Source organism: Panthera tigris, chromosome F3 (genome assembly GCF_018350195.1).
Source record: "Panthera tigris isolate Pti1 chromosome F3, P.tigris_Pti1_mat1.1, whole genome shotgun sequence".
Classification (NCBI taxonomy): Eukaryota; Metazoa; Chordata; class Mammalia; order Carnivora; family Felidae; genus Panthera; species Panthera tigris.
The window spans coordinates 23,338,115-23,364,417 of NC_056678.1; the positions used below are offsets into that span (position 1 = coordinate 23,338,115).

The 26,303-nt window shown below is 38.1% G+C and overlaps 1 protein-coding gene across 7 annotated transcripts in view; it reads right to left on the reverse strand.

Annotated features, from left to right (window-relative positions):
* SWT1 (SWT1 RNA endoribonuclease homolog) overlaps positions 1–26,303 on the reverse strand; it is a 105,578-nt gene that overhangs the window by 28,670 nt on the left and 50,605 nt on the right. For all 7 annotated transcript variants that reach the window (XR_006213907.1, XM_042976123.1, XM_042976122.1 and 4 more), the window contains exons 15-16: positions 21,726–21,913; positions 17,355–17,486 (exon numbers count right to left, since the gene is read on the reverse strand). Coding sequence is in view for 6 of the 7 variants with exons in the window: in XM_042976123.1 (XP_042832057.1) it covers positions 17,355–17,486; positions 21,726–21,913 (320 nt within the window). In the remaining variant the exon portion in view is untranslated. The remainder of the gene's footprint in view (positions 1–17,354; positions 17,487–21,725; positions 21,914–26,303) is intronic.

Below are 26,303 nucleotides of genomic sequence, written 5' to 3' on the forward strand. Positions count from 1 at the left end.
TATCTATCAGTGCTAAATTTCGAAAGAATACCACATATAATTAGGGGCGCCTGGGTGGCTCAGGCGGTTAAGTGTCCGACTTCGACTCAAGTCATAATCTCGTGGTTTGTGAGTTCGAGCCCCGCGTCGGGCTCTGTGTTGTCAACTCAGAGCCTGGAGCCTGTTTCGGATTCTGTCTCCTCCTCTCTCTGCCCCTCCCCTGCTCATGCTCTGTCTCTCTCTGTCTCTCAATAATAAATAAACATTAAAAAAATTTAAAAAAAAAAAGAAAAGAAAGAAAGAATACTATATATAATTAAAACTGGTGAAAAGAAAGGCGCCTGGGTTGGCTCAGTCGGTTAAGTGTCCGACTTCAGCTCAGGTCATGATCTCGCAGTTTGTGGGTTCCAGCCCCGAATCGGACTCTGTGGTGACAGCTCAGAGCCTGGAGCCTGCTTCAGATTCTGTGTCTCCCTCTCTCTCTCTGGCCCTCCCCCGTTTGTACTCTGTCTCTAAAAAACAAACATTAAAATGATAATAATAAATAAACTTTAAAAAATTTTTAAGAACTGGTAAAAAGAAAAAAATTAAATGATTTAAACAAATTAGACAAATTATTTTATGTTCCTGTTTTCCCTTCAGAGATAAAGAACTCTGCAAGGTGATTATACTAATTAGATACAAGTATTAAATATAGGAACTTTTAAATAGTCAAAATTAATAATTGAAATTTGATTTACTCAGAATACTGGCAATCTTTTTTATTCCCTTAAGTTGGTGGTGGGACAAGAAGAGTTTATAGGTAATTTTAATGACTATGTTTGTAATTTAATCATAAAGGCAATTCTATAGAAGCAAAATATAGTTCTGTTAAAGCAACAGACTATATGGTTTACTTATATGCAAGACATATATACACATACAATAAAAATACACCGATAAATACCACAGCTTTCTGTTAATTTCATAGAAAGGTTAAAATACTATATATCCATATACTTTTATCTGGGTCATTAACCTGTACCTCCAGTTTATTTTACACATTGGCATTTAAGCATAATAATAAAATGGTTAGGGGCACCTGGGTGGCTCAGTCGGTTGAGCATCTGGTTCGATTTCTGCTCAGGCCATGATCCCAGAGACATGGGATCAAGCCCCATGTAGGGCTCTGCGCTGAGCATGGAGCCTGCTTAAAATTCTCTTTCTCAATAAATAAATAAATGTTTGTATGTATGTATCTATGTTATGATCTCAGTCTCTCTGGAGTCAGTCTGAAAAGTCAAAGAGTAGGGATTGAAACCCAAGGAAGATGGCTCCAGTGTCCATGTTCCTACCCACTATACAAAATGCCTCTAAGATATACGCAACACGTGAGGTGAATACTCATCCTAAAATATGGTTTGCAAATATACAGCTGAAAGAACCTTAAGGATCATCCAATTCTAATCAAAGACCTCAAGATATCTCCTTAGGAAACAGGAATGTAATGAAAGAAACGTAAACAACACTGATGTCTGTCTGTCCAGTTGTGCTTTCAGATTTTGAGATAACAATCAGACTGACATAGTTGATGAAGAAAAGTAATAGTTTATATAGAACTTGGAAAAAGGGATTAAAGAAAAAGAATTTCCCTGCATGGGGGAAAGGGTGACCTTACTGAAGGGCAGATTAAGCTCTATTGTAGAAAAGAGACTATTTTAGCTCGAGGCCAACAACGGGGGGGGGGGGGGGGGGGGGGGGGGGGGGGGGCAGCAAGAAAACTTGGTAATAATCTAGTATGCGATGTAAACATTCCTTTAGGAGTATATAAATATTTTGGTTCAGTTACTGATTTCAATGTAAATAAATGAGCATACTGATATATCAGCTTACTTTGTTCTAAATTTGATTACGGTTGAGTCTGAGAAGGTTTCACAGTAAACTGATAAAATTCCTAAACTTGCAAATTTGGGTATTGAACTCTCTACACCAGTAACTATGGAATCATGGCATTAAGATCCACGTAGCCAGGTATTTCCTATTATTTTTGCACCTATTAATTATCACATGTTAACCCTTGTGTGGAGTGGGGATATATTAAAAATCAAAAGAGCTCCTGCCCTTAAAGAGCTTACCAGGTATTCTCTCTTTAAAATGGGTAGTATAAACAAGAGAGAATCTTCAGTAACTAATGTTGGTTGTCCTTGAAGAGAACAAGGTAGCTGAGGTAAAAGGGATGGAAAGAACAATTTTCATTTACTATATATCCTTTTTTGCCTTTTGAATTATTTTTTTTTATTTTTATTTTTTTATTTTTTTTTGAATTATTTTTAAGCAATGTGAAGGTACTATATATTTTTAAATGATTAAATAAAATTATTTACAATTGGGGAAAAAAGAATTGATGGACTAGAAAATAAATCTGTGGAAATTATTCAGAATATGGCACAGAGGGATAAAAGAGATAAAAAAAAAAAAAAAAAAAAAGGAGTTAAGAGACACGGCTCAGAGAATGAGGAGAGGCAGGAATAGAAATTCCAAAATAAGAGAAGAAGGAGAATGGGGGAAAGGCAATGATGGATGAGACAATGAATGAGTATTTCTGGAATCAAAAACGCAAGTGTTCAGATTGAAGAAAGCATACTACATCTCAAGAAAGGTAAATGAAACAAAACCCATACTTAGACATACTGTGATAAAACTGCCAAACAGGTAAGTTACAGAGGACAATCTTGAAAGCATTCAGAGAAAAAAAAAAAAAAAAAAAAGAAGACAGGTGACCTACTAAGGAAAAACAATATGCTGACAGCTGACTTCCCATTTCCAAGACGATAGTAGATAATGAAATTTTGTCTTTGAAGTGCTCAGGGAAAACAGCTCTCAGCCTGGAATCCACACTCAGCTCAGGATCAATCAAGAATGAAGGCAAGGCAACACTTGGAGTCAGAATGAGAGCACTTACCACTAATAGAGCTTTGCTACAAGAATGAGTCAAACATTTGCTTCATCAAATAGAAAGCTGAATCCTCAAAGAGTAGGAGGAATAAAGCAATGAGAAAATGCAAACACCTAATAAATATGACAGGGCTAAAAACAAAAACTATTTTATATAAAAATAATTTGGGGGAGGGTGGTTTAAAACAATGTGAAACTAATGTCAAAAATTACAGACAAGGAAGATGAGAGGAGGGAGAATATAAGTAGTCTTAAGATCCTTGTTTTACTCAGGATCTGAATAATCCTGGTATTTTAAACTTTATAAGTCAAGTATGCATTTATTAGTTTAAGGATAACAATATAAAACAGAAATAAAATGTGCAACTTTCCAATAAGTAGTGGGATAAAAGGAGGATTGGAAAAACTAACAACAGTACACCTGGGTTGATCCAATAAAGGGCAAACGAGGACAAAGGAAAGGATAAATACAAAAGGTAAAGTGAGAGCATACAGCCCCACATATGGCACTTCGGGATGGCCCTCATTGTGGAATCACCAGCAAAGATCTTTAAAGGAATTTCAATAGCTGAACTTGTGTTTTGGGGAACATGGTTTTTGTTTAATAAGAACACAAGCCAAGATTTTAGTTCAGTGATGAGCAAGAAATTTCCCTTCATTTAAAACATCCATTTGTATCGCATTAGGAAAGGTTTTTGTTGTTTTAGTTCATTCGTTGTGTGGGTAAATGTCTGTGACCTCAATTAGTTTAGACTTCTGCACTGTATTCTTAAAGTTTCCATAAGAATTATTTAACCTTAGGGGTGGCTGAGTCAGTTAAGCACCCAACTCCTGCTCAGTCATGATCTCGTGGTTCGTGGGTTAGAGCCCCACGTTGGGCTCCTCTCTGACGGTGTGGAGCCTGCTTGGGATTCTCTTTCCCTCTCTCTCTGCCCCTCCCCCATTCGTGCTTTCTCTCTCAAAAATAAACAAACTTAAAAGAATTGTTTAACCTTAAAAATTTCAACATTTACAAATATAGGGGAGTATTTCTGGATTAATAAGCCTGTTTGAAGCTTAAAAGAAAAAAAGGATGGTAAAAGTAAGTCCAAATATACCAGTAATCATAGTTATGTAAACAGATTTTACTTACTATCAAAAAACCCAGACTAGCATTATGTCATGTAGAAAACAAAAGAAATAATGACCCAGAATGTTTGGAGATAAAGAGAAAATACTAACAAAAAAGAAAAGAAAAAGCAAGTCTGGCAGGATTAACACATGACAAAATAAACTTGAAGGGAAAAGTTATTAGCAGTAAAGAAGGCCAATTTGCCAGGCAGATATACCATAACCTCACAATCTAGAAAGCAAATGTTGACAGCATTACAAGAAGAAATGGAAAAGCTCACAACTACAATTGGAAATTTTAACAAAAATCACAGAACTGTTCAGACAAAAATCAGCAACCATATACTAATATGAATATACAATGAACAACTTTGACCTAATGGACACGTAGAGAATCCTGTACCTTAAAAAAAAACAAACAGAGTCAGTCAAGTGGCCCCAGTTTAAATGATGAGTTCGGTTTTAGACATTTAGAGTAGCAGCAGAAAGCTCACAACTGAACCAAGGAGAGAGGTAATACTGAAATAAGTTCATGAAAGGGTTGGGAGTAGATGAGATCACAAAAGGAGAGCATATACAGAAGGGAAGGTGGTAGTGATAGGATACACCTAGCAGTGAGTCTAGAAAACAAGTTGCAAAAGCTTGGAGTGTATCAAGTTCCTGAAGTAACAACCAAATTTATTCTAGGAGTATTATTCAATATTCACCTTTAATATGTTTGGCAGGAAAACATGGTTTAAAGAAGAAAACAGTAACAGCATTACTGTAAAACCTTGAGCTGAAATCTCAGAAAGATCTAAGGTGCCTTGGAGAAACTTTCACACAAAAGGCCCTTTAAGGGTCCTAAGAGTGTGGCTCACAAAATCTGTTGAGCAACAGGACTTCCAAAAAATCTTAAGGGCATTGCCCTGTAGCAGCTTCACAGGGAACCCAAGGTCGGGTTTAAATGCAAGGGTTTATTTTAAAGAAATATGCGGTTGTGATTTTTGTCTAATGGAGTGAACCCCAGTAAGATTCACAGAAAACAGTATTTTGGAGGACTGTCGTGGTAGAAGCGCAACTACTTGGGCTAAATGGGATAGAGGTAATACAAAGTGAAAAGAGGTTTTGTACCGCCTACCTTTTATGAACAGGAAGCAGACTGAGAAGGCTCCTCAGTTGCAGCTTACTTTTCTCCTGTTAAAAAAGCTCAGAGGCTAAAGCCAAGAACCCAGAGAAGAGAGTTAAGAGCAGCTGTAAGTAATTTGCAGGCACCAGGACTGAGGCCTCATGAAGTGGTAACACGTGCATAGCTGGAGTTTTGAATTGCCAGGAATCCTGCATGCCTCTGGTTTCCCACCCCTGCCCCCAACCCCTGTTTGGAATGAGAAGGTATATAGCAGTTATCCAATGCCTCGCTTGACTATTATGTGTTGGGAGATGAGGGGAACTAACTTGTCTCTTTAGTTCACAGTAAAACCAGAGAGGAGTGGTACCCAAGGAGTCATACCCAAGAAGCTTTGCCTCACCACACCTGGACCTGATTTAAATAAGATCCTAGAGGTTGACGGGGGGGTGGGAGGGAGGGGAGGGTAGGTGATGGGCATTGAAGAGGGCATCTTTTGGGATGAGCACTGGGTGTTGTATGGAAACCAATTTGACAATAAGTTTCATATATTAAATAAATAAATAAGATCCTAGATTTTAAGCTAATGTCATAATGGGGTAAAACGTGGTGGTCTTGAGGGGAGGGATGAGTATATGTGGCTAGGGGAAGGCACGTAAACTGTTGTGGCCAGAGGGCAGACTGTGTTAGACTGTATTTTCCAAGATGGCCTCACCACAAGATCCCTCATCTCACATGTTCTTCTTATAATGTAATATTGACATTCCTCCTCCTATCAACAGATGGAGTCTATGTTCCCTTCCCTGAATCTACGGTCTGTGACTCCGTGGAAAATGACACTATATAATTTGAGGCAATGTCATTAAAGGCAAAAGAACTTTCACCTGGCATTTTTGGACACTCTTAGAAACCAGCCTTCAGCCTGTGAGGAAGTTAAGGGTACATGGAGATGCTATGTGTTGGTGTTCTAGTCAACACCCAGCATCAGCCAGACTTTGAAATGCCACCAGATGCCATGTGACCACAACTGCACAAGAGAGCCCAAATGAGAATTGCTCAGCTGCGTCCAGTCAACCCCCAGAACCATTAGAGAATATAAGTGATTGCCAATGTTTCAAGCCAATAAGTTGTGAGATGATTTGTTATGTAGCAGAACAGGGCAGGTGAGGTAAGGGAAGTCAACCACCAACTAAACTGCAAAGTATGCAGTTTCTTGTGCACCTAATCTTTTGATTGGCTCACCACAAAGAATTGAACTGCTTTTGCCTTTTTCTTTCTGCTTACGCATATATTCATTAGCTTTTTAGTGAAGATTCCCTCGATAAAGTCCTACTGTATCTTGGTTGAACTAAGAATATTTCTCATGTAGAGAGAAAGATCAGTGGCTCTGTTGGTGGTAGACAGGATAGTGGCAGTAGGAACCAATGACCCTAGAGCCCGGGAAAGACACAGACCTGAGGCGGAGTGTAGAAATCCATAAGGAATAGGTGTCTAAACAATGGTCCTTTCCCATGAGTCATTACATCACAGAAGTGTCTAAGTTGAAGAATTGGCAATAAATTTCTGAACATGGAATTCTATTTAAATAAATGAGTTCAATGAGTTTCAAAGTTGAAAATGCATGGGTATGAAAAGTATGTTGGTTCAAGTTATAACACAATTATATCTCTTCAACTTCTCTGGAAATCTATACATTTACGAAAAAAACTAATTACTGATTAATGGCACTGAAAATAAGTTGTATTTTCTTTGTTTTGCTTTGAGGGCAGATGGGTGCTAGTACATTGGCCCTAAGCTTAAATATGTAAAGCAAGAATAACAATTACAGCTTAACTGAATGGAACACCCTGGACTGTAGAATGCTCTTTTTTTGCACGTGAAATACTTCCTGGGATCACATCCATGTCTCTTATTGTTTGCAAATATTTCCAAGCAATCTGTAGGAACTGCTGACTTTTAAAAAACAATCATAGTAATCACGATTGTGCTCCTATGGTACAGAGGGCACTGGGATACAAGATCTTTTCTGAATACATTAAAAACCCTCTTCCGCACCTCCAGATATTCCCACTTTCTCCCCTTTGCTCTTCCAGTCCTTCCGACAGTACTGAAATTAAGTATGTATATTAAATTTTCTGTCCAAAATATCTAGAGTTGTTTGTTTTCTTGACTAAGCAATGACTGAAACAGTACTTGTTACCAGGAGAAAAGTTATTTGGTATAATAATAGAGAAACCATCACCACTTACTTCCCTGGATTCTTGAATTCTACATATTCTAAGGGGAAAAGGGCACCATATACAGCATTATTTAGGACAGAACCCAAACTCAACAGGTTATAGCTGGTATGGTAAATAAGATTTTTACAGGTCACTCCAGTATTTTGCAAAGCCGGTTGCTTAGGTTAGCGTATGATAAAGACAGTGAATTCCACATAGCTATAGCTGCACTTTGCTATAAAATTAGTTTCTTGGTTGTATGGCATATCAAGAGAGTGGCCAATATATCCCTTAAATTAATAGATGGAGCTGCTGGCAGAATCACTACCATGAGGGAAGGCAAATCCACATCCAAAAGAAATATCTATTCCTGTGAGGACAAATCACTGCCTCATGATGGAAAGGGTCTAAATCACTGCCACTCTAAGTGGCTTACTGGTCTCCAAGCAGATGGTGCCTTATTGAATGCTTAGCATTTGCCTCTGCTGCTGACAGTTTGGGCTCTCAACAGTGGCAGCAGCCAGGGCAGGCTTCTTGAGGGGAAGTCCCACGTTTGAGCTCATGTTTTCTAAGACTGCCATTGTCCCTTTGTTTAGGAGCTCACTGACCAAACACTGGGGTGGCTAGGGAAACACTGACATCTACAGGACAGCTGATCTGGTCCACCTGATTACTGAGTCTCCTCTGCATACGGTAGGTAGCCTTTGATGAGTATTCACATGGGACACAAACACCCCCATATTCTGTGCCCATTGCAAGATGCCCATCCACAAACCTCTTCTCCAGACGTCCCTGTCACCAAACTTCCAATCTTGCTTTTCCTAAGCTATCAAATGAACCAGTAGTTACTGTTTATCAATCAAGGTTGATTTGTATCACTGACCATTTCTCCAACTATGGTGGAATTTGGGTCCCCAGAATTAGTATTCACTCAGAGCCAGTATCTAGCAATCCCCACAAAAGTCTTAGTATTTCACTTTTTCTACGCTAACAGCAGCCCTGCTAAATGGACACAAATCCTTTTGAAGAAGGCTGACTTGGTATATTCTTCACACTCCTTTATGCTCCACTAATGTGCCAAAGTACTCACACTTTTTAATCTATATGATCAAAAGGGTTTAAAATAAAATCTACATAGATTACCATCTTTAATATAGAAAATATAATTTTGGTGATTTTCATAATCTAGTTTAGCTCAACAAATAAGTTGGGGAAAATACACAGAATGCTGTCACAAAGTAAACTGGCTTAATGTTAGCAAAAAGAAAGATGAATTGGAAATTTACAATTTATAGCTTCAGCTACATTATTAAGGGTAAGTATATGTTGATTCTAGAAGGTTTATTATGCCTTATTAATAGGAATTGGCATATCAAAACATTAGGTAATTCCAGCGGTTTCTGATATACAATAATATTTATTGTCTTCTATGTAGAAAACACTGTCCTGAGTTGGATTCCACCTTTTTAAAAAAAATTTTTTTTAATGTTTATTTATTTTTGAGAGAGAGAGAGAGAGAAAGAGAGTGAGCAGGGGAGGGGCAGAGACAGAATCTGAAGCAGGCTCCAGGCTCTGAGCAGTCCAGGCTCTGAGCAGGCTCCAGAGCTGAAGTTGGACGCTCAACCGACTGAGCCACACAGGTGCCTTGGATTCCACCTTTTATATCCAGGACAAATAGTCCTGAGGACACTGATTGTATCACTTCTTAAAACAGGCAGACAGGGCCGCCTGGGTGGCTCAGTCGGTTAAGCGTCCAACTTCGGCTCAGGTCATGATCTCACGGTCCGTGAGTTCGAGCCCCGCATCGGGCTCTGTGCTGACAGCCTGGAGCCTGTTTCAGATTCTGTGTCTCCCTCTCTCTGACCCTCCCCCGTTCATGCTCTGTCTCTCTCTGCCTCAAAAATAAACGTTAAAAAAAAAAAAACAAAAAACAAAAAACAGGCAGACAGCTGACCTACCACTGTGTTAAGAGGTCTTCAGAGGCCCAACAGGATATTTCTCAAAATAGATGGGAATAATCTTAGAGTCTCTAACTTTAAACCTTTGTACAACTATTCTGTAAGAAAGAATTAGAACTGGTCATCTGGCTTTATCTCCTATGCTTACTATTTAAGTAAAATCACAACAATAGCACTTATTCAGCATCTTTAATTAATTCCCCTCATTTTCATTTATTTTACTAATGTTTAACCCCACTAATTTGGTCAGTCATTTATCCCATCTGCTCCACTGAAAAACATAGTTTTAAGTGGATTTGGCATTTCTTAACATAAGACCTAAATAGCAGGGAATTTTAATCAAATATGAGATCGACAAATCATTAGGTAGAAATAACCAGCAACAAACAAAGGGCAAATTTAAAGGAATGTTGGTTTTAAATAAAAACAACTCCATAAATAAATTCAAATATTTGTCATCTTCAAAAGTAATCTTTATATTTGATTGCTTAATTCTGTTATGATCAAGGAGTTTATGATGGCAGATATTTAACTCTGTCACCCAAAACTGGATTTTATTCACTAAAACAAGAAAAACCAACACCTAGAAATGCTTTGGGATGGGAGAAGTGACTATGGCATCACTCCCCTGCTATTTAGAATAAAAATAAAGGTCCCTGAATTACAAATGCTGGGAAGCATAGGTAAGAGCTTCAGATGTGTAAAATAAAATCTAGTTATTCTAAAAATTAAGTCATGAGTGATCTGTTGTCTTCAGTAGCATTAAATGGCCAGGTTAAAACAAATCAGCTAATGCTGGATAACTCAGTCAGATTAATATGTGGATGCCATATATTTTGTTAACGAATATAAATTTTATTATGTATTATATATAACATTTGATATAAATGTTAAGTTAGAGCAGTGTTTATCAAACTGCAATACAGACAACATAAAAAAGTTTTTACTTATAAAATAACTGTCTACGTTTTATATAATACATTACATATGTCTTATATAAGAAAGGTCTGGTTATAGTCCCTGGATCTCAATCCCTCCCATTAGATTTCATCTTTCCTTCTACTAACCCTAATTTATAAAGTTGATATAGAGAGACCAGGATTAAGTAATCAAGGATAACGTGGGACTCCCAAAAGCTATTTGGGAAAATTACTGGGGGCTCCATCATCTGTTCTAGACATAAATACCGTTTTTTATCTCCTCAATCTTCTTCTTTCATTCTCCTTTCTCCTTTTCTTACTGTCTCCCTTTTTTGGCTTACACTTCTCTCTTCTGTATCACTTTTAAAACGTCTATGTCACCTATTCCTCAAATGTCATAATGTAGTACTATTGGTAGCATTCAGCCCTAAAGAAGTTACCCTCTACTGGAAAGACTATAAAGAACTCATTCAATACTTTTCCCCCCCCATCTACTATGTGTCGTTGTGATGCAGGTATATATCTAGATATACAAAAGTAAGACAAAGAAAATAAGTGAAGTTTCTTCCTTAAAGGTATTCACAATCCCATGGAGCTGATTACAAAATAAATTAAAAGAAAGTTAAGTACAAAATGATCACATGGAGGGGCTTCAGGGTGGCTCAGTCAGTTAAGCATCTGACTCCTCATTTCAACCCAGGTCATGATCTCATGGTCATGACATTGAGCCCTGTGTCTGGGCTCTGCACTGGAGGGAGAGCCTACTTAAAATTCTCTCTCTCCTTCTCCCTCTGCCTTTCTACCTGCTCACTCATTCGCTCCCTCTCAAAAAAAAAAAAAAAAGAAAGGAGGGTGAAGCAAGTCCTTTCATTTTTAATTAATAGTTTGTATTATATTTTTCTCTTACTCAACACAGTAACTGATACACTTGATGATAGACAGGACTAGGGGTGTGAAAAGCATCTGATAAAGAGGTGCAGTGATATGTGGGAACCCCAATGGGAGAGCAGAGGTAAAGTCCAATTATCTAAGGGTAGAAAGGCCAAGACTCAAAGAAAATAGGTCAGACCTAAATAAACACCGATAAACCTCCCTACTCTAGATAAGGACAATATTTATCAGTGGCTAAACACCTTGCGCATTGCAGTGAGTTGAGATGTTGAAAAGTCACTTTATAATGTCATTCTATTCTACACGTGTTTCTAAGAGAAACTTTTGTTTGAACAATTAGCTTAATCTATAAAACAGCCTAAAGAGTGTTATCTTTGTGTCAACTGAAGGAGGACCTTTTCTAAATAACCTTTCTAAAAAGCCTCAAGAGGTCAGTCTCCAAAACACACACAATGAAGTTAATAAAATATTCTTGCAAATGCAAACTCCACATTCTTTGAAGTGGCTAAATCATTAGCAGATCTGAGAAGCTGCTGTGATTAAGGGCTCCTGCTCAGAGGAATCGTGTATGGTTACACCAGTAAATGTTTTACTCTAATGTTAAAATGCCATAAGAAAGTAAATAGGAAAATTCATTTCTAGAGGCTTAATAATATAAAAATATATGTGAATGACAGACTGAAAAAATCCCAAACTTCATGATTATTATTGTGCTTTACAAAAACAGCTCTACAAAATATTTCAAACCAAAGTCATAGGATTGTAACAGAGGTTACTAAAGTTCTGAGGATCATTAAAGCATTTGAAGATGATAAAAATTAACAATCTTCCTTTCCTAAATCCAAGCACAAGTCTCATTTTCCAAAATCATATTCTAAGATGAGGCATGAAGCCCATCCAGAACATGACCAAGCCCAATGCATCAGTTAGCACTTAATCCTCATTTAAAAACAATCAAAACAGGGGCACCTGGGTGGCTCAGTTGGTTGAGTGTCCAACTCTTGATTTCAGCTCAGGTCATGATCTCACAGTTGAGAGATTGAGCCCCTAGTTGGGCTCAGCACTTAGCCTGGAGCCTACTTAAAATTCTCTTTCCCTCTCCCCCGCGCCATCCCCCACTCACACACACTCTCTCTCTCTCAAAAAACAACCAAACCAAATATGACAGCTAGAAAAAAAAAAATGTTATCTAAAGAAGAAATACCCTCTCATATAAGAACATTCCCCCCTCTAAAATGTGACAAGTTACTTATAATGAATAGTAACTCCCTCTCCCAGCCCCGCATATGATTCAAAAGATGAAAATAAGAAAACATTATTTCAAACACTTCATCTAATGCTACCTGAGCTAGAAATCTAGAATTCATTAAATTAACACAGAAGTGCACAGTTTTACATGTTCACTCAAGTGTTAAAATGAATATGCACATTGAGACACGATCTGCTTATATTTTTGGATTCAAGATGCTACCATTTTTTTTTAAATAATTTCAACCTTATTTTATAAAGGTGAAACACATAAACATGATTATAAAATCTAGGCAGAGTGCAATTTCCTATGTTCACTCCCCACTTTCCTCTCTTCTTCCAAACCAGGCAGCTCATCATCTACTTCAGACACGAAAACATACTTAAATCACTTTCATTGTTCTTTTGAGTATTAACTTTCGAGTCAAAGCTACACACATTTTATGGTATGCTTTGGAGTTGGAGAACATGACCTGTTTAGTTAACTTTGTAGAGATGCCAGTTTAAGCAAACAGATATTTTAAATAATTTTTTAAATGTTTATTTATTTTTGAGAGAGACAGAGCATGAGCAGGGGAGGGGCAGAGAGAGAGGGAGGCAGAGAATCCGAAGGAAGCTCCAGGCTCTGAGCTGTCAGCACAGAGCCCAACATGGGGCTCGAACCCACGAACCATAAGATCAAGGCCTGAGCTGAAGTAGGCCACTTAACCAATTGAGCCACCCAGGTGCCCCTAAGTACATGAATATTTAACAATGCTGTTTGATTACTATACAAGTAGAACTTCTCTAGAATGTGCCATATGACTCTCCAATTCATTTTTCACTTCAAACGAAACTTTATAACCTTTATATACCAAGCAAAAGGTTTCTGTGATCTTGAAAGTAACCTGATCATGCTTACTAAAGCATAAAATGACACTAGATAGTACAGATCTAAAAAAAAAAAAAAAAATCTCAATACACTTTTGTCTACATGGAAAGAGTACTGACTCTGGTTCTCTAGTGTTTAAAGAAACCATTAACAAAAGTGCTCAAATTGGTCCTATCTACACAAAATGGGAAAGATGAGAAAGAAAAAAGCAATTTCCAAACCAATAGCAAATAAATTAAGTTCACTCTCCCACCCAAGAAAAAAGTATACAGAAAGTGTAAGAATCATCAATATTCCCACCTCTTTTTCAGTTTTTGCAAACTTAGGTATTCTGCTCCCATTATATAACTGTATGGACAACTGCTCCACCAATATTTTCCACCTTAATCAGAATCATGTTTAGAGCATCATTAAAATTGAAATACATATTTTTGAACATTTCAAACTTAACATATCAGCTTTAGGGAGAAAACAAAAGCTAACACTTGTAAATACGTTATGGCTGAAAAAGTATTTTCACATACATCAACTCATTTTTTCTGCTAAACAAGGCATCAGGATTCTCACTTAATAAGGAGAGAAACTGGGTTAGAGAGGGGTAAGTGACAAGCCTGAAGTCAACTACGAAGGGATAAATCTGGAACTGGAAGCCCAAACTCTTAGTTTAATAAAAACATTTTCATTCACTTCTTTAACTGAAGGACCTGGTTAACAGGTCACCTTCTCACCGATTCCCAATCTAACATCATACATGATTTGCTATGATAAAATAGAGTTGAGCTATATTCACTGGGTATGTATCTCAAAATCAAATGAAACTACTCCATTTTAACAAGCATCAGAAAATGCTAATAATATGCAGTTACTACAAAGTTGAGTGATCTGTTGGGATGAGCACTGGGTGTTGTATGGAAACCAATCTGACAATAAATTATATTTAACATAAAAAAAAAGTTGAGGGTATTTTTCAATGTTTAAAAAATATAAAAATCTACCCATAGTAGGCCACCCACAAAATTTTTAACTGAATTTATTTTGATTTAATGATTGTTTATTAAAGGTTTTAAGACTACATATACACTTGAAAAATAATTATTCACTTCTATTACATTTTTATTTAAATGCCTATTGTTTGAAGGGCTAAAAAAAGAAAAACATCGCGATTTTAGTAGTTTCCTGTAGATTAATGAATGCTGAAATGAGCAAACTTCTTTATTCACAATGCCCTCTACTGGTAGCAAAAGTGGTTCTAATATATTTATTACAGGAAGTTAGATCAGTTTCTTTAATGCAGTCCCCCCACCATGGGCCTATAAATTCCCTGGAAAGCTTGTTAAAAATACAACTTTCCTCCATCTACAAAAATATCCACAAATATTGTGATTTCACTACAATCCAGAACTCTCTATCTTTAACAAGTTCCCCAACAATTAAGTGGAGAATCACTGGTTTGGTAAGTTATATCAGCATCTGACTTCCAAAGCACAAGAACTTTGTGAAAAGCTTTTGAAAGGTATTATTATGCCGTTTTTACAGATGAATACAGAGGCTCAAGAAAATTTATTATTCCAGGTAACGTGCTAAAAAGTAGCAGAACCACTAATATTTTCTTGTTCCTGGAGGTATTGTGTCCTTGGAGGAAAGAATAACAAAATTATATCATCCTTAAAACTCAAATATTTACTTCTTTAGACACAGCTTATGTAAGTACTACAGGCTATAATTTCCCAATCCTGGCTTGACATGAGAATCACCTGGGGAGTTTGTAAAAATGCTTATGCCCAGGTCCCATGCTCAGAGAAGCAGATTTAATAGGTTTAGGGTCAAGCTGGCCACTGTTCTTTGTTTAAAGCTCCCAGATGATTATAGTCAGCCACTAAACCAGTGGTTCTCAGCCTCTGATGTGCAGCAAATCACCGGGACGACATAGACAACTGGGCCCCACCCCCCCAGTTTTGCACTTGGTAGGGTCTGGCAAGGTTTGAGAATTTGCATTTATAACAAGTTCCAGGTGGTGATGAGGATGCTGATTCTGCCAGTACCTGTTGAGAACCTCGGGTTAAGAAAGTTAACTAGTGCTTCTCAACTTTGGCTACATATTACAATCACCTGGAGAAAATTTTAAACTCCTGATAGCTGGGCACATATTTAAACCAATCACATCAGAATCTCTGTAGAGAGATTCTGTATGTTTAAAGCTCCTAAAATTAAAAAGGTTTCTCTATAGCAAAGGTTTATAAAACCCATCAATATGTAAATGGATACAGATTGGTTTTTGCAAGACAGTAGTGTAGTATACAATATTTCCAAAGCTTTCGGATTAGAAACCTTTCTGTCTGGGCACATAATTAACAGATCTAAACATGCAGCCTATGGGACAAAGCAGACACAGCTCTGAATGGCCCACAAGACATTCCCCTACGACGTCATCTACTGCCAAACCCTTCCTTCCTCATTGCTTATGTTCCTATTAGAGTATTAACAACTCTATTGTAATTTTTTTTTTTTTTTTTGAGAGAGAGACAGCACAAGCTGACAGGGACAAGGGACAGAGAGAGGGGGAGAGAGAATCCCAAGCAAGTTCTGAGCTGCCAGCACGGACCCTGATGCAGGGCTCAGACTCATGAAACCGTGGATCATGACCCGAGCCCAGACCAAGAGTCAGATACTTAACTGACTACACTACCCAGGCGCTCCTGTTAATTTTCTTTTGTAACATGACTGCGTGATTTCCACGAGCTCTTTGGAGTCAGAGATCGCACGGAATTCATCCTTGATGCCCCAGAGCCTGGTATGATGTCAAGGATAACCGGTGCTTGATAAACATTTTTTGAGTAATTGAATATAGATTGCTATCCCTACTTTCTGTAGAAAAAAGTAGTGTCAAGAATGGCTTTTGTGCAACCTAGAATGTGAAATAGCTTTTGCATAGCTAAAATAAAAATTGAGTATTTCTCCCTCATAAAGCTACTCTTATTTAGTATTGCTTTACATTAAAAAAGGGGGGGTACTATTTGCACTTAGAGATAATATTTAACTTGCCCTTGGGATCTTCCACCTCTTCAATCCATTAGTAACTTAAGAGTACCAAAAAGCTATTCTTTTTTTTTTTTTAAGTTTATTTATTTATTTTTGGGAAAGAGAGAGAGAGCGCATCCCAAGCAAGCTCCACACTGTCAGTGCAGAGAATTGTGAGATCATAACCTGAACATAAACCAAGAGTCAGACACTTAACTGACAGAGCCACCCAGGTGCCCCCCAAAAAGCTATTCTCAGAATCATTTAGCCAACTGTGATCCAAAAAGTGGTACAAATGCTCTGTGCATTAACAATGAGATGAAGTTTCCAAAAACCCTTAAGAGAAAAGAAAAAAAACTCAAAAACCACTGTTGTTTTGAAAAATACCAAGTTTTTAAAATTTGGACATAATATCAAATCAAATCAGTTTTGAGTTTTTGGTTTTGTTTTTTAATCTATAAAGAAGAGTAGTCTTCTGTTAGCAAGCTGCATGTTGAACTCAGGTCAAGCAATTTTGGTACATATCAAAATAATTGCAGGATTAAGCTTTGTATTCTCCTTTCTTGCCGCAAAAGAAAACATCTGACGTTATGCTAAAGTCCATTCTACAGCTTTCTGGCACTATGTTTTCTATATGCTTCAAAAATATTTAAAATAATCACATAAATATAAGTCTCAAAGCATCATTATGTTGCGTCTCAAACTTCATTTGGTGGTACTGTGAGACTGTATTAAAATACTAACATATATTTGTATTTAAAGGGCAGTGATAATTACCTAAGCATTATTTTTCAACAAGTAATTACTGAGTGCCCATTATACACCAGGCACTGTTTTCACAGCTACAGCTGCACCATAATGAAAATAAAGTTCTTTACGAAGCTTCAAACCTGGTATGTTTTTTCTAGAAAGGAAAAAACTAGAAACATTCTTGTGGTCCAAACTACAAATAGAGGATTCTTTGCAAAGGAGAGGGAAAAGTGAAATCTAAAGGTCATTAGCTTATAAATCTTGCTGAAAGGCTCCCAGCACCTCTGCAAAAGCTAGTCAACTTAGAAGAAAGAGAAAATAAATGAAACTTCAAAATTAATTAGTGGTTACCTCTGAATTCCTTCAAGAATATCCTTCACAGCTGCCATTAACTTTTGAAGATATACAAATGCTTCCTCAAATGATGCTATTTTTGAAGAAGTCAAAGCTGCATTTGAGCCCAATCTTTGAAATACATCCATGCTAAAACAGAGTGGAAAAAAAAGATACTCATAAGTACATATGCATTATTTATTTATTTAATTTTTTAAATATGCACTATTTATTGTAATTCAAGCATTTCCATTTATAATATATAAAATAAGGTAATATTTATAACTCCTCTCTCATTATCCTGATTTATTTAAATCAGAAATAAAAGACAGTGACTTGTGAATGTCCAGGCTACCATTCATGCAGAGGATCTAGGTCAATGACTATATGTGTCTAATCTAAAGTAATACTGTAAAAGCTATGGGAATAATGTTTCATATCAAAAGACTATAAGACATGCAAGTAATAGTATTTTTTTAAACATTTACTTGTTTATTTTTTAAGAGAGAGAGAGAGGCAGACAGACAGGCAGACAGAGACACACACAACAGAATCTGAAGCAGGCTGCAGGCTCTGAGCTGTCAGTGCAGAGCCCGATGAGGGGCTCGAATCTGAGAACCGGGAGATCATGACCTGAGTCGAAGTCGGATGCTTAATCGACTGAGCCACCCAGGCATCCCTGGAAGTAATACTACTGATCTACATTCAGGTCAGTACATAAGTATTGTCAGTGCTCCAGTACATAAGGATGCAGAAAAGAAAAGACATCAGATTTACCTGTTTGCTGAAACTAGAAGTTATAAATGTTAATATACTTTACTCTGATCATTCCAATTTTAGAAATCTATCACATATTAATAATTTTGCATTTGGTAAACAATTAGTAACCATGTAAATGTTCAGCAATATAAAAAGTGCTAAGTAAATAGTGAATTAGCCACCTGACGAAATAACAAAGAACAATTAAAATAATATGCCATCTATAAATTAGAAACATAAAGGTATACAAAATTTATTTATATAACATAACAACCACCATATAAAAAGTCAAAACATATGCTGTACTGGGTTGAACAGCATGCCCCCCAAATTCATGTTCACCCAGAACCTCAGAATGTGACCTTATTTAAGATCTTAGTCAAACTTCCCAATAGAATAGAGCCTACAGACACCTGGATTTCAGACTTTACAGCCTCCAGAACTGTGAGTGAATAAATTTCTATGATTGTAAACCATCTAGCTTGTGGTAATTTGCTATGGCAGCCCCAGGAAACTAATATACATGCCTAAAAACAAAGCTGGGTGTACATAACAGTAACAATGTTAACTACTGGGTCACCTTTAGGTAGTAGCATTCAAGGAAGTTTCTCCCCTACTTCACAGTACTTTCCAAGGCACTTTTTAAAATAATTGTGGTAAAATAGGGGTGCCTGGGTGGCTCGGTTGGTTAAATGTCTGACTCTTGATTTCGGCTCAGATCATGATCTCACAGTTTGTGGGATCAAGCTCCACATCAGGCTCTGTGCTGACAGCATGCAGCCTGCTTGGGATTCCCTCTCCCCCTGTCACTCTGCCCCACCCCTGCTCACATCTCTCTCTCTCTCAAAATAAATAAAATTTAAAAAAAAATTGTGGTAAAATAAACATAAAATTACCATTTTAACAATTCTAAAGTGTTCCAAATTCAGTGGCATTTGGTAGTTCACACTGTCTGCAACTGTCACCACTAACTAATCAAGACTATTTTCATCACTCCAGAAGGAAATCCTGTATTCATTAAGCAGTCATTCATCATTCCTCCCTCCCCCCAGTTCCTGGTAACCACTAATCCATTTTCTATCTCTACAGATTTACCTACTATGGATATTTCAAATAAATGGAATTATATACCATGTGACCTTTGTGTCTGGCTTCCTTCAATTAGCATGTTTTCAATATGCATTCACGTCATAATGGGTGTCGATACATTATTATGACTGAGAAAGATTCCATTTTATAGATACAAACATTTTATGATAGGCCACAGTCTGTTTATCCATTCATCTGTTGATGGGCATTGGACTGTTTCCACTTTGGCTATTGCAAATGGTTGTGAACATTCGTATGTAAGTTTTTGTTTGAACCCTTGTGTTCAGTTCATTTGGGTATAGCTCTGTGAATGGAACTGCTGGGTCACATGGTGATTATATATTTAATGCATTGAAGAACCAAAAAATTGTTTTTCCACATTCACAGAAGTGATATATAAAAAAGGTGACGGGTCTGCAAAAGGGAAAACTTAGAAAATGTAAAGAAATGCAATTGTTAATAAGTACAGTTTTACCTTTCCAAAAGAAAAAGTATTTCAAAGCATAAAATACATAGGGCCTACCAGACCTTCAAATGAGCATCTCTACATGAAAGGCTCAAGCATGAATATATTGGAAAATTATACAGTGACTCTGGTACACAATCAGGCATGAGAAGCAATGAAGTGGGCTTTAATAACCATGCGCTGATAAAGCAATATAAGCATTTTTCATGTACTGAAATACTACAAAGTAAAGTCTATTACACAGAAATTACCCAGAATTCTAACATCCACCACAAACGTATATATATTATAGGTCAACTCCAAGGCAAAAAAGTATTCAATTGTTTTGTTTTGTTTTGTTTTTTTAGAGAGAGAGTGTGTGAGCAGGGGTGAGGGGCAAAGGGAGAAGGAGAAGAGAATTTCAAGCAGGCTCCACGCTCAGGGCAGAGGCCAACACGGGGCTTGATCCCTTGACCCTGGGATCGTGACCTGAGCCAAAATCGGATGCTCAACCAACTGAGCCACACAGGCGCTGCAGTATTCAAATATTTTCTAAATGAAGAGAAGATTAAAGCATCTTACAAATGGCTTTAATCTATTTTATTTTGAAAGTGATAATTTCTGCCTAGCATATATGGTAACTTTCAGCTAACAAGAATCTCTGATTAGCCAAAACATTACAAATACGCTAAGACTGGACAAAACAAACACACAAAACCTTTGCTTTATAAGAAAATACAAAATTCCAAGGGCTAAAAATGGGCCCTCAATCTACAGTGTTGTAAAAAGAGAATAGACGGTTAAGAAGAGTGCTCCTATTCCTTTGCTGCTAGGACAGATGGTATTAATCTAAAATAACAGTCGCACTGGACACTTGAACCAAAATCACACTAAACCGCATACAGTATGACTGGCAAATTATATAATATATATAAAATTATATAAAGGTTATGGGTTTGGGAGAAAGTATGGGAGAGACTGTTGGCCTACTTTAAAATCAGTTGTTTTAAATTATTTTTTAAGTTACTCCAGCAGCATTTAAAGACCTCCTCACAACTGGTCTCTATCTTTTCATTTTACCAGGAACATAGTATTTCATGTGTATCAAAGGAATAAAAGCATTTCTTCCTTTCTTTAAAAAAATGTTTATTTTAATTTTGAGACAGAGAGAGAGCACACGTGTGAGTAGGGGAGAGGCAGAGAGAGAGAGTGGGACAGAGGATCTGAAGTGGACTCTGAGCTGACAGCAGCAAGCCCTCCGTGGGGCTCGAACTCACAAACTGTGAGATCATGACCTGAGCTGAAAAGTTGGGACACTCAACCGACTGAGCCACCCCGGCGCCCTGCATTTTTTCCTTTTGAATAAAAATATTTATCTTCCTTTTCAAAATGCCTTATATGAATTTTCCCTAATCCAAAATGACATTTTCTTAGGTTATTTTAAATTTTACTAAGGCTTTAGGGGCGCCTGAGTGGCTCAGTCGGTTAAGCGTCCAACTTGAGCTCAGGTCATGATCTCATGATCCATGCGTTTGAGCCCCATGTTAGGCTCTGTGCTGACTGCTCTGAGCCAGGAACCTGCTTCTGATTCTGTGTCTCCCTCTCCCTCTGCCCCTTCCCTGCTCATGCTCTGTCTCTCTCATTCTCAAAAAATGCATAAATGTTAAAAAAAAAATTTTTTTAAATAAATTTTACTAAGGCTTTGTATCCTGCTAATTTGTTCAGCCAATCTAGGTGGCCTTCACTGGTTTTTGACATACATGGGAAATGCCTCTCATCAAGAGTTCACATCTAAATCACCTGGAGAGATTTTTTTTTTTTTTTTTTTTATGCACTATTGCAGTGTCAGCTCAGTCTTAGCAGACCGAATCAGAACTTCTAGGGACAGAGCCTAGGCATATATATTTTTAAAACTCTCCAGGTGAATCTGATTGCATCCCTATTTAAGCATCACTGTTTCTAAAGCACCGAGTTGGTAAAAGTCTCTCAGTAAGGTAATCTAATGCATTCAACTCACAACCCAAACACTAACTGTCCAATGAATAACAGCAATGATGGAAAACCCTAGAATTCAAAAATTCTTAGAAATTTAGTACCTGTTCTGATATAATGTTGTCCAAACATTCTCTAGGGTAGACCAGATTTTTTGATGCCTGTTGGGCTGGGGAAGATGAGAACCTGAGAAAATGGTGACTTCTTGGTTATTAGATTTCATTAACGAGGTATCTTCTTGCTTTTTACCCACTGTAGTTTCTGAAGGATTTTGCTTAAGTTTTGCCTTGACCTGGGGAAATAAGAATTAATAAATTTCAGCTAGTTCTTCATCAGTAAATGAGAGAAACAGAATGTCAATTGTGCTTACATTGTTCTAGCTTTCCGAGAAATGCTGACTATTCTTTGTCCTTGACTGTGTACACGATGTTCCCAGAAAGGCATCAGAGCTAGAAAAAATATTTTCCTTTTCCACTTATATCAAACAATATTTCCAATGTGTTTACTACAGTGACATCTCTTTTTAATTTTTTTAAACGTTTATTCGTTTTTGAGAGACAGAGTGTGAGTGGGGGAAGGGCAGAGAGAGGGGGAGACACAGAATCTGAAGCAGGCTCCAGGCTCTGAGCTGTCAGCAGCAAGCCTTATCTGGGGCTCGAACCCACCAACCATGAGATCATAACCTGAGCCAAAGTCAGACGCTTAACCAACTAAGCCATCCAGGCGCCCCTATAGTGACGTTTCTTAGCTAACATGCTAATATCAACTTAAGAATACTGTTTGAACACTTTTACATGTATGGCATTAAACTAGACAGAGAACACCTAGGATACAATAAACATGTGTAATCAAGCCTCCAAGCACCTTACAATCCATTAACAAGAATGTGATTGCAAAGGGCTATTATTAAAAAAAAAAAAAAAAATCAGAATGGAATGTAAATCTTATGCCACTGAAGAAACCACTGGTTTCTAACTTAGGAAGTGACAGATTCAGGACTGTACTCTAAGACAAACGGGAACATAAGAAAGTAGAGGCATGAAGACTGGTCAGAAGGCTACTAAAATGATCCAGAAGAGGAGTCCTAAGAACTTGAATTAAGTAGGAAAAGGCAGTAAAAGAAAAAGAAAAACTTTTGCAAGAAATATTTATTTTCATTTTAGAGAGAGAGAGAGAGCACGAGTGGGGGAGAGGGACAAAGGGAGAGAGAAAGAGAATTTTAAGCAGGCTCCATGCTCAGTGCAGAGCTGGATGTGAGGCTTAATCCCACGACCCTGGGAGCATGACCTAAGCTGAAATCAGAGTTGGACACTCAAGTGACTGAGTCACCCAGGTCCCCCATGCAAGAAACATTTTTAAAGACTTGACCAGAAAGAGCTAGAATGTATTAAGCTAAGCAAAATAACTCAATCAGAGAAAGACAAACATGTTATTTCACTCATATGTGGAATTTAAGAAACAGAACAGATGAATATGGGGGAAGACTGGGGTGGAGTGGGGGTGGAAAGAGGAGAGAGAAAAACAAACCACAGGAGGCTCTTAACGATAGAGAACAAACTAAGGGTTGATGGAGGGGAGGTAGGTGGGGAGATGGGCTAGATGAGTGATGGGTACTAAGGAGGGTACTTGGGTGTTATATGAGCACTGGGTGTTATAGGTTATAAGTGATCAATCACTGAATTCTACTTCTGAAACCAATATTGCACTGTATGTGAACTAACTAAAATTTAAACAAACAAACAAACAAAATACTGCGGCTTCCACTAGAGCCTCCAGGAAAGGAGACTGCTGGCTGTATGCCCTAGGCATGCATTCCACTGTTCCAGTCTACAGGGCCTCTGCATTCCCCCTCCCCCACCTTTACAACTCCTCCACCCAATGCAGTCCCTAGAGAAAGCCTTGGGAGTATAACAGGGAAGCTCAAAACAAGGCTCCAGGGTATGACAGTCCTGCTAATGGCTGTCACCAGTATCAGACTGTAGCTGTCGCTCAGGTACAGATTAGTCTGAAGGAATGTGAGGCCAGCTCCCACTTAACACCTGTGTCTGCTCTGGTCTCACAGCTTCTAAGATGGCAGTATATTCACGGGTCACCCCTGTGAAATCTGGCCACATGTCTGGTGTTGGCGGAGATGAATATGGCATCAAGGTCTCACTTCTGTTCTAGGAATGGATGGTTTGGGGACGTTGGCTCCTGTGTAGGCGGAATGGAGATGACACTTGTGGAAATTTGCAATGTTTCACAGAATTTTAAGAGCTGACAATTCTCTTAGCATTCTTATCCTGGACTTCTCAAATTGGGGTAAGTGATGCTATAAGCAAAGTTAGATAGACTTGGCTAAACTCTAGATTCAGGGAACAGGGAGACTCTAAGATTTTTTGAATCTGGATGCGTAGAAGAATAATGGTACAAATAATAGAAATATAAAGTGTCCATAAAGTAGAAATAGATCAAACCCCCTTGATTATTATTTCTCCAAAGAATATAAAGACACAGTTTTATTCAGTAAAAGTCAAACATATAAACACATCAACACATCACAGATACATGTGCAAGAAGTGATGAAAATGCTATTTTAATGTGCCACATTAAAACTGCAGTTTTAAACAGTACATTAAACTATGTCTTGCTGATGAAGGAAAACACACTGAACATGCCACATAGTGCAATAGCAGTAAGCCATTTAATGTATATTTATCTGTATTTCTGGATTTTTATGGCCACCTGAGGTAAAGCCAAGAAGGGCTGGTTACAGAAAAGAGGAGAAACAGACTACAAGTTTGTGTTCAGAATGTTGTCTGTGAAGAATAAAAAGACATTTAGGTAGAGACAGCTAGCAGGTAATTGGATATGCAGATCTGCAGCCTACAAGACACAGTTGGGAACTGTTCTCAAGGGAGACAAACCTCTGAAGTAGACGAGATTGTTAGGAGAGAATATAGCAAAAAAGAAGGACAAGGGTAGACGAATTGAAGGAGGGAGGGAATTAGCAAAAAGAAAAAAAGAGATCAACGAGATAGGGGAAGAGTCAGAAGTATTCAATAGCAATAAAAGCCAAAAGAGAGAAGTTTCAGGAAAGAAAGGGTAGACAACATCAAGTGCTGAAGAAAGGTTGAGAAATGAGAAAGAGTAAGAAAGAGTGAGAAAAGGGTGCATTTGATCATTAAGAAGGAAATGATAACCTAATTCACTTACCAGAGTGTGGAGGTAAAATTCTACTTGTGAAGGATTAAGGAAGAAGTGAGTGAAGAAATGGAAACCATGGTTATAGATTGCTCTTTAAGAAGTTTGGTGGTTGACAGAAAGAGGTAGTGCAGTAAATAGCATGGACAATGAAAAATATTTAAGCATATTTTATTTTATTTTAGAGTACACACACACACACACACACACACACACACACACACACACACACGAGCAGAGCAGGGGAAGGGGCAGAAGGAGATGGCTAGAGAGAATCCCAAACAGCACTGAGAGTGGAGCCCTATGAGGGGCTGGATCTCCTGATTGTGAGATCATGACCTGAGCTGAAATCAAGAGTCAGATACTGAACCAACTGGGCCACCCAGGTGCCCCTAAGAATATTTTAAATATTTATAAATAATGATACTGAGCAGAATGAAGTGCTATACTATTGATTCAAATAATTTTTTTTAAATATCACCTTGGGGGAGGTGTGCCTGGGTGGCTCAGTGGGTTAAGCATCTGACTCCTGATTTCGGCTCAGGTCATGAGCTCACAGTTTGTGGGTTTGGGCTCCCATGTTGACAGAGTGGGGCCTGCGTGGGATTCTCTCTCTCCCTCTCTCTCCACCCCTCCTGAGCTCACCTAAAGCAGGGCACAAGCTCACCCAAAGCTTGTGCTCATCCAATGTGGGACTTAAACTCACCAACTGTGAGATCATGACCTGAGCAGAAGTCAGAGGCTGAATGACTGAGCCATGCAGTCATTTTTTAAAAATGTCTATTTATTTATTTTGAGAGAGAGTAGGGGAGGGGCAGAGAGAGGGGGAGAGAGAATCCCAAGCAGGCGCCAGCACTGTCAGCACAGAGCCTGATGCGGGGACTGATCTCATGAACTATGAGATCATGACCTGAGCCGAAATCAAGAGTCAGGTGCCTAAGTGTCTGAGCCACCCAGGTGCCCCTGTATCTATTATTTCAAAGATTTTATTTTTTTAAAATAATCTCTCTACCCAACGTGGGGCTTGAGCTTACAACCCCAAGAATCGCATGCTCCACTGACTGAGTCAGCCAGGCGTCCCAGAACTCTGCATCTATTAGCTCTTTTAATCATCACAACTAGGGGCGCCTGAGTGGCTCAGTCGGTTGGGCGTCCGACTTCAGCTCAGGTCACGATCTCGCGGTCCGTGAGTTCGAGCCCCGCGTCAGGCTCTGGGCTGATGGCTCAGAGCCTGGAGCCTGCTTTCGATTCTGTGTCTCCCTCTCTCTCTGCCCCTCCCCCGTTCATACTCTGTCTCTCTCTGTCTCAAAAATAAATAAACGTTAAAAAAAAATCATCACAACTACCCTATCAAACAGATACTATGATTATCCATATTTTATAACTGAGACATAGAAAGGGTAAGTAACTCATGCAAGGTCATACAGCTGGTAAGACCCACAAACAGGACTTGACCTTCAGCAGTCTGACTCTGAATGAGGTTATGATCTCTCTCCAAA